Source organism: Dicentrarchus labrax, unplaced genomic scaffold, assembly GCF_905237075.1.
Source record: "Dicentrarchus labrax unplaced genomic scaffold, dlabrax2021, whole genome shotgun sequence".
Lineage (NCBI taxonomy): Eukaryota > Metazoa > Chordata > Actinopteri > Moronidae > Dicentrarchus > Dicentrarchus labrax.
In genome coordinates, this window is record NW_026136717.1 from 910,891 (window position 1) to 920,429 (window position 9,539).

The window sequence follows — 9,539 nt, forward strand, 5'->3', positions numbered from 1 at the left end:
TATTGTCATGACTAAAAAACAAAACATTCTCCTCTGAGGACACTGTCATTCCTGTGCATGCCAGAGTGATGTGTGTCCATGTGTGTCCGGTGTGTGTGTGTGTGTGTGTGTGTGTGTGTGTGTGTGTGTGTGTGTGTGTGTTTAGGTATCTTTGAATGAGACAGGGAAAATACTTAAGTGACTTTCCATATGCTCTGTCATGCTTAGGGAAAAGGAGACAGACAGACAGGGTTAGAGAGGGGTGGGGGTGGATGTGTGTGTTCATGAAAGGAAGCCTGTCCAGACAGTGTCAGATGACATCATAGTCTCTAATAACTTCTGTCTGTGTGCGTAGGTGGGGGGTGGGGCTTCAGACCATGCAGCTCTACACTATAAAAAGATGGAAGCTCATTCAGACATTCAGACTCAAGCAGCAGCAGTGAAAGAGACTGACACAACAGAGACCAACTGCAGAACATCTGACACACTTCAATCAGAAGGTAAGGACTACAACTGGACTAAACATTTAGAGCTTTAGAAATTGGAATTATGACTCTAATATAAAAATACTGTCAGACTTTATTGGCATTAGAGTGCAATAACAGAATCAAATCTTCTACTTCTTCTTCAACAAAGTCAAGTTTCTTTCTTCTTGAATTTTATGTTATAGAAAAGTATTACTCTCAGTAATATGATTTATCAAAAACACAACATGGTTATCTAAACATATGCAAATGAGAGTGCCAAATAGGAACAGAGTTAGCATTAATTAATGGCTATAGCTAGGATTTAAGATATATAGCGGTCATGTCTCCCTGATTTACTAAAAATGCCCATTATTTCTACTAAGGTGGAGTAGGTGCCTATGATTTAGAATGTGTTTTATACTAGATTTAATACTAGCAGTGGTGTAAAGTAACTAATATTAACTAAAGTAAACGCAAGTTTTAGGTTATATAGTTGTTGGTTATTTTATATATTTTTTTAAGTTCACCTCCAGTCAAAAATCTGTTTTTCTACAGTGTGATGTATGTGCAGAGTTTGACACAAGTAGGATGTGATGTAGAAACTTGAAGCCACCAGTGCACATACACTGAGAATGGGCAGATAAGTAGGAGACGTCTTGTGCCCGCAGGAAATGAATAACATTTGCAAATTCATAGATGCTAGAATTTTTAATGAGGAGTAGATGACTTCTTTAGGATTTGAATGCAGAAATTTCAGGATATTTTTTCAAAAAAACACATCAGTCACACATTATTGTTTCAAGCAGACTATTTGTATGTATGTCTGAATTCATGTTTGGAGGATTCCATAGATTAAACTAACCAACAACAGGATATAAAGCAGTTACATATAACTCAGACACAGGAGACACAACCATCAGGATACAATCAATGTCAGTATAACAAGACAAGACAGTTTTATTTTAATGATTTTCTGTCAGATCAATTTGATTAAACACATAGAAATCAGTGTTGTGTAAACAGAGGCTAAATGTTATTTAACACTATTAAGTACAAAGTGTAGATACGTTGAACACTGGGTATAGTCATTATTATACAAATATAGGATTTATTACATCACTTAAGACTAGATTTATTCATCTGAAGAAGTCACACAGGTCTTCTCTGTGGTGATCAGCGAAGCATGTTTGTTCAGAGCTGGAAGGGATTGCTTATGCAAACAGAGGCTGAGGTCACAGAACTGACCTGGGACCCAGAGCCAGGTCTATGATGCTGCTGCAGCTATGGAGGGCTGTTGTACCTAGAGTGTGTGCACTATTGATGTCTGTTATGGAAAACCAATATGACTGACGCACACAGTGTTTCCAGTTAGCACACTGGTTCGAATATATACACATCCAGAGTGAGTCATACACACCGGCTACATTCTCACAGAATTTAAAGGGTTAGTCAGATTGGATCCTATATTAGAAACTAAGCATCTACATTTTTGGGAGGATGGAGTGGTTAATATTTAAAGTAAGACCTGGGCAGATGAAGGAATTATATAATAGAAGTGCAGCTCAGAGGAGTAGTAGATGGAACAGACTGAATGTTCAACTGAGGGATTAAATCAGCAATGGTTCACAACCTTTTTGACTTATGACCTATTAGAATATAGCAGCGATACCTTGTCACTGTTGCATACGACCAGTTTAACCACAAAGTAATTTTCCTGTTTCCTGTTACTATTTTTTATCTTAATTTTATTTTATTTTTGTTCAAACTTACACACTACATACCTTTCGCATAAAACTTGTTGGTGTTTTCTTGTAATTCAAATTATATATAAAGAAAGAAAAAATAGAAAACTTTGATTTTTTTAACTTTCACAGTCATGCCACTGAATCATTTCCTGTATCACTGAGTTTTCGTGCAATTTCACTTCTGGAAGCTAAAATATCCTTGGCTTTTTTCCTAACAGCCGATGTTTTATTGAAAACATCTGAGAGCTGTTAGAATTTCCCAAGTGTTGAGCAATACATTATACTCCTTGTTCCTTCTTAATAAGAAACAGAAACAAGGCACAATGTTGGGTGCATTGCTCCTAGCAGAAGCTGACGTCTTCTTTTCTGCATCTCAGAAAAACATATCAGGCAACATTTTGTCCTGATCCAACATAGTTTGCTCTCTTTTGTATGGAAGCCCACTGCCACCACTGGAAAAAAAATCTCATAATTATAAGATAAAAAGTCTAAATGAATTTAATTTAATTTAAAAAATCAAAATTATGACAGTTTGAAAGTCAAAACTTAAGAGAATAATTTGCCTAATTATGACTTTTTATCTGGTTTAAATGGCCTTCCTGACTTTTGGGATAAGGTGCTTTAAGTGTGCATTCAGTACAGCAAAAGGTGTTTGAGAAAACACTGTTTTGTTTCTTTCAATAAAATATAAAGAAAAGAAAAGGTTTTACTTTCAGGTGCCAATTCAAGTGTACTTGCTGCGCTAATCGGACCTTAAACTAACCACAATCAAACTTACACCTGTTCTCTTCTCTTGTTTCCAGGATGCTTTGCCTGTACATTTTCCTGTTGGGGACTCTGAGCAGAGTGGGGCTGGGCTCTCTACAGGATGATCAGACTGACTTTGGCCTGAAGGTCTTCTTGCAGCTGGCTCAGAACTCTGAAGGCAAGAATGTAGCCATGTCCCCGTATGGTGTGGCCTCTGTCCTGTCCATGGCTCAGCTTGGCGCTGCTGGAAACACCCGCAGGGCCTTCACTACTGCTATGGGCTTTTCTCTGCAAGGTGAGTGATACATACTGTAGAACAAAAAAATATTTTAGGGTTAACAATAACAATGCGCAGGGTGAAAATAGAAAAATGAAATATAATTAAGCATACCTCTATATCAAATACAATGCAACACAAAATCCTATGCAGCCATATATTAAACATGTATTCACTCAGGTCGGACTATCCATATAATAATGCCTTCTACAGGCCTTAAATGCATTCATTACAAAGTTATAAATAAAAGAAAAACACATGTTAATACAGTATAATCATGTTATACACACAACCACTTAAATCAAGTTGGTAATAATAATAATATATATTTTTTTATAATAATAAAAAACAATACTCTTTATTAAGTGATTGATATGGAAGTACTGAAAGGCAAGTGAAATAAATGTTCTTGTGATAATTTTTCAAATGTGAAAACAGTTAAATTTTTCAAGATAGAATTTCTCAATTTAAAATATGTCATGATAATTTTTCTAAGTTCAAAATATTTTTTCCACCTGCCTTCTTCATTTTACCTTACCTTTACATTATTAAGATGTATACAAATAGTCAGCTTAGAATAATAAAAAGACAATTTTGAGGGGGACTCAATATACAATATACAAATACAATACATAAGGGCTCACAAAATTCATGACAATGTTTACAAGATAAAGAAAGACTTCAAGCTTTCAAGGCAGTTTGTGAATGTGATGACAGAGGAAAAATCAATGGACTTATGGACAAAAAGATCTGTGAATTTGGTAGAATGGAGTATATTAGGAAGGTGCATTAGTGTAACAAGGGTTATTTCACCACTCCGGCAGAGCGAGGGATGTCTCGGCAACAGCGTAACCTGCAGCGCGACCTGTCCAGTGAGGAGGGGGTGGAGACAGCCAGCGGGGTTATGGTTGAGAGGAAAATGAGCCTGGAGAAGGGATACCGCCGGGCCCTGGCCAAGGCCTTCCAGACCCACCCTCACCAGGTGGACTTCACCAAGCCAGACCAGGCAGTCAGCATCATCAATGCATGGGTCTCAGACCACACTGCAGGTATTTACATCAGCCCGCTAATAACAGTCATCTGCAGGTTCTCCAAAGAACTCGTCTGCCACCACCATCAGCTTTGTTTTAAGTGGACTGCTTCCATCTTTTAAATCCTCTTTGTTGTGTTTTCCTCTGTAGGTGCCATCCCTGAGTTCCTGGCACCTGGATCTCTGACTGATGAGACCCGCCTGGTCCTGCTTAATGCTCTTCACTTCCAGGCTCTCTGGAAGGTTCCCTTTGATCCCAAACTGACACAAGAGAGGATGTTCCACTCTGCCAATGGCAGCACTGTGCCCGTGCATATGATGAGACTCACAAACCGCTTCAACTATGGTAAGTTTGACACATTGACCCTACAGTGCATGTCTTTATCTCTGTTTGACACCAGATATACATCCATCTCCTTCTCCTCAATCCTCAGGCGAGTTTGTGACTGCTGATGGAGTGGACTATGATGTTATTGAGGTCCCATACGAGGGTGACTCACTGAGCATGCTCCTGGTGTCACCCTTTGAGTCTGATGTTCCACTGAGCACGCTCAGTGCGGATCTGAACAGCCAGAAGATTCAGCAGTGGAGAACGCAGCTGAAGAATGTCAGGAGACAGCTAGCCATTCCTAGGTGAGGGTTACACAGTATGTGGGTTATTATATAAATAAGTCATTAAATTATTTTTAAAATAACTTCTCATAGACACAGTTGTTTGTTTCATATTGATTTGCACGTGGCAAACAGCCTTTAACAATGTGTGTTTTTGCAGGTTCACTCTGAACTCTGAGGTGAATTTAAAGACTCCTCTGCTTAACATGGGTCTGGGAGACATGTTCAACCTTGCTACTGCTGACTTCACGCGCATTACATGTAAGTTAACCTCCTGTAGTAAGTCTCAATCAATCTTTCCCTATTTGTACCCAGGGCTTCTTATTCTAATCTCTTTCTTTTTGCTTTAGTTCTAATATTTTCCATTCCTCACACCCATGTAACAACCGGTATCTGTGCATTCAGATTAACTGTGTATCTCATCTGTGTGTGTTTCTGTACTCCAGCTGATGAGAGGCTGTGTGTGTCGAAGGTTCTGCAGAGAGTGAAGATCGAGGTGAATGAGCGAGGAACCAAGGGAGCAGCAGCCACAGGTAAGCTCAATTGCAAATGTCTCAGAGGAACCAGATTTTTTTCACAGACTATCTGTTGCATGTACTACGGTCAGGATATTGTGAAAGTTTTAATAAATATGACAAAAGTTTTTAGTTTTTTTTTAAATGACCTGCTACAGCTTTAAGGCGGTGAAAATCGTCTAGTTTATGGCCCTGTCTTGTAAAGGGCCCTGTGTTAAATGTAGTTTTAAAACTTCTATTCCAGATAATATTATAATATTGTGGTACAATTATAAAATAAAATTACATGAAGGGAGTCCACAGATGCTGAAATCTTCTATTTGTTCCCTCTGTTAGCTGCTGTTATGTTTTCTCGTATGGCCGTGGAGGAGATTACTCTGGACCGACCCTTCCTCTTCCTCATCCAGCACAAACACACAGGTAAACACTCTTATTACATTTTCATCTGAAATCTCATTTTACAGTGCCATTCAGCTGAGCCGTCCAGGGGGAGTGAGTGGTGTGTCTAATGTTTTCCTTCCTGTGTCCAGGTGCTATTCTGTTCATGGGTCAGCTCAACGAGCCTCAACAACAATAAGCCACTCTGAATACCTGCCTTCATTCCACTGTGTCTGACTACTGCTGCTTGTGATGGCCACACACGATGACCACACCTGTCTTCTTTAGACCAATTCACTGAAAATGTTTATTTATAATTTGCTTAACAGAACAAGACCTGGGCAAAGTAACACACAGATTTAACAGGACAGACCTTGGGAACATGATTGTCTCACATATTCTTCGAAAAGAGTATATATGTTTGCTGTTAATTTATTTCTCTGAATATTTGTGGTTGATAAGAAAGAAAGAAATATGAAGGAAAGTTCATTAATGAAGCAGTTTACTGTTGCACTTCATCAATAGAGATGTTGCTGCAGACAGACTGATGGCTCTACAAGTACCAAGAAAAGATGTGTTTTTATTTTTTTTTACAATTTCGATAATAATGTCTATTTTTGTTGTTGCCTTGTGAAGTTACATTTGTATTTTGCTGTATTTCTATTTATTAAAGTACTATGTTTTTACAAATCTACAGTCTCTGTGATTACTAAGATTTCAAGACTGACCTCTGGTGTCCAAACTATGGAAGCCCATTTCGGCCAATGTGACGGGGAAAAAAAGGATTTTTCAAGTTATTATAAAAGAGAAACTTTCTCAGAATAATGAGATACTTTCTCAATATTTTGACTTAATATCTCATTATTTTTGACTTAGTATCTCATTATTTTGGAGGATGCAACCGGCTGTGGCTCAGAGGCAGAGCAGGTCATCCACTAGTCGGAAGGTTGTCCCTGGCTCCTCTCGGCACATGTCGAGGTATCCTTGAGCAAGATACTGAACCCCACATTGCTCCCGATGCTGTGCATCGGTGTGTGAATATGTATGAATGTGTTAGTTTCTGTTCGACTTTGCCATCTGTGTGCGAAAGGGTGAATGTGACACGTAGTGTAAAAGCGCTTCGAGTGGTGTAAAGACTAGAAAGGAACTATACAAGTACAGGTCCATTTACCATTTACCAAATGTTGGATGGCTGGGATCATAGCCGACAGAGAAACTGTGCCTCAATTGATGGGACTGGTGTTACAATATACCCACTTTCCAAAGTGGATATTCTCAGTACCGTAATCTAATGTGGACATCCATTGTTTTTGGTCACAGTGTCTTTAAAATAACCTTTCAGAATCAGAATCAGATTTATTGCCAGGTAGGTTTTTACACATACGAGGAATTTGTCTTGGTGCAATGGTGCATGAAATATACAATCACACAAAAATATACAAATCACACAAAAATCACACAAGAATAAAAGAATAAAAATACTTTTAAAATATAAATAAATAAAGATCAGAAAGATTAAAAAAACTGTACAGAAAACAGGAGTGCATTAATGTAATGTACAGGGTGGGTAAGAGTCAGTGTTAGTGGGGGTTCCAGGCCTTGTTAATGAGGCCACCTGCAGATGGAAAGAAACTGTTCTTGCGGTGTGAGGTTTTGGTCCTGATGGACCCTCTCCTGCCAGAGGGAAGGGTAACTTTCAAAGAATTTGTGTCCAGGGTGGGAGGGGTCAGCCACAATCTTGCCTGCACACCTCAGGGTCCTAGAGGCATACAGGTCCTGGTAGAATGGAAGATTGCAGCCGATCACCTTCTCAGCGGATCGAATGATACGCTGCAGTCTGCCCTTGTCCTTGGCAGTGGCAGCAGTGTACCAGATGGTGATGGAAGAGGTGAGGATGGACTTGATGATGGCGGTGTAGAAGTGCACCATCATCGTCTTTGGCAGGTTGAACTTCCTCAGCTGCCGCAGGAAGTACGTCCTCGGCTGGACTTTCTTGGTGAGGGAGCTGATGTTCAGCTCCCGCTTGACGTCCTGGGTAATGATGGTACCCAGGAAGCGGAAGGACTCTACAGAGTCAACTGGGGAGTCACACATGATGATGGGGGTGGGTGGGGTTGGGATCTTTCTGAAGTCCACAACCATCTCCACTGTTTTCAGAGCGTTTACCTCCAGGTTGTTCTGGCTGCACCAGGTCACCAGATAGTCAATCTCCCATCTGTAGGCGGACTCATCTCCACCAGAGATGAGCCCAATGAGGGTGGTGTCATCCGCGAACTTCAGGAGCCTGACGGACTGGTGACTGGAGGTGAAGCTGTTGGTGTACAGGGAGAAGAGCAGAGGAGAAAGAACTCAGCCTTGGGGGGATCTGGTGCAGATGGTCTGAGAGACAGAGAAATTTTTCCCCAGCTTCACGTGCTGTTTCCTGTCAGACAGGAAGTCTGTGATCCACCTGCAGGTGGAGTCAGGCACAGTGAGCTGGGAGAGCTTGTCCTGTAACAGAGCTGGGATGATGGTGTTGAAAGCAGAACTGAAGTCCACAAACAGGATCCTGGCATAGGTTCCTGGGAAGTCCAGATGCTGGAGGGTAAAGTGCAGGGCCATGTTTACTGCATCGTCTACAGACCTGTTGGCTCTGTAGGCGAACTGCAGGGGGTCCAGGAGTGGGTCCGTTATGGCTTTGAGGTGGGAAAGCACACAGTTGGTTTTTTGGGGACAGGGATGATGGTGGACATGCAATAATACGAGGGTCATTGTTGGTTTTGTATGCTTCCAGCCATATAATTTTTCTTGAGAAGCCATCTATGCTACCACTGATGTTTATATGTACACATACAAGAAAGCTCAACAAAAGAAACATAAACTACTATGTACAGATATTTATATAAACATAAACAACAACAATAACATTGTAGACAGTAAGACAATGAAACAATAGTGCAGTGGATGCTTTTTGTAGGTATTTTTATACACATGAGGTAGGTGGATATGACACTATATATATCCAATCCAATCCAATCCAACTTTATTTGTTAAGCACTTTAAAAACAACCAAAGTTGACCAAAGTGCTGTACAGGAGAATAAATAAGACATCATAAATGTAAACAGTGATGATGATGATGATGATGAAGACCACTGTGAGGAATATAGACAGTGATGGCGACAACACTCGAAAGTTCCCGTGGCAGATAACACGGACGAAGTCCGATGGCGACGAGCTTGATGTCCGGGCTGCAGACGCTCTTTCACACAGACGTGCCCGGCGTTACACCACCTGTTGTTTATGAGCACGGATAGTCCCCCTCCTTTCTTCATGCCGGTCGCGGTGGTGTCCCTGACGGCTCGAACCGTCTGGAAGCCAGGAATGGTGACGTTGGAGTCCGGTATCTGCTCGATGATTGCAGGGATGAAGAGTTTAAAGCTCCTCTTCTTCATCCTCCGTTTAACCCCCGCTCTGCAGCCTCACCGTCTCCTCAGCTCCTCCAGTATGGAGGGTCTCTCTCCGGTCAGGATGCTAGGGGGCCTCAGGGCGATCATCTGATCACGGGTGTAAACAATGCGACTCCCCGTCGCCATGGAGACCAGCATAAACAAAAAATCAAAAGTGCTCAAAAACGCCAAAAAAGTATTTAGGCGACATGAACAAAGTAGTAAGAAAGTAAGAAAGTAAGAAAAGAGTTCAAAATAGCAAAAACACACTGAAAACACACTAAAACTACAACAATGAAAAGGAGCTGCCATGACAGGCTGCCGTTGTCGCTGGCGCCATTCCATGGAGATGATGATATACA

General features: G+C 40.8%; 1 protein-coding gene across 1 annotated transcript; it reads left to right on the forward strand.

Moving 5' to 3' along the window:
- Positions 1-334: 334 nt before the first annotated feature.
- On the forward strand, positions 335-6,440 carry serpine1 (serpin peptidase inhibitor, clade E (nexin, plasminogen activator inhibitor type 1), member 1). Its single transcript, XM_051375234.1, has 9 exons — positions 335-479; positions 2,995-3,233; positions 4,040-4,264; positions 4,397-4,591; positions 4,680-4,878; positions 5,018-5,118; positions 5,304-5,390; positions 5,709-5,792; positions 5,903-6,440. Exons 2-9 carry the CDS (start codon positions 2,996-2,998, stop codon positions 5,947-5,949), a joined length of 1,176 nt encoding a protein of 391 aa, XP_051231194.1. The 5' UTR covers positions 335-479; position 2,995; the 3' UTR covers positions 5,950-6,440.
- Positions 6,441-9,539: the final 3,099 nt, after the last annotated feature.

Bases quoted from the DNA above. Each gene is read 5' to 3' on its own strand.
- serpine1 (XM_051375234.1), top strand. From the start codon at position 2,996: ATGCTTTGCCTGTACATTTTCCTGTTGGGGACTCTGAGCAGAGTGGGG. The intron at 4,592-4,679 runs GTAAGTTTGACA...CTCAATCCTCAG, and splicing joins CACAAACCGCTTCAACTATG to GCGAGTTTGTGACTGCTGAT. The intron at 5,119-5,303 runs GTAAGTTAACCT...TCTGTACTCCAG, and splicing joins TGACTTCACGCGCATTACAT to CTGATGAGAGGCTGTGTGTG.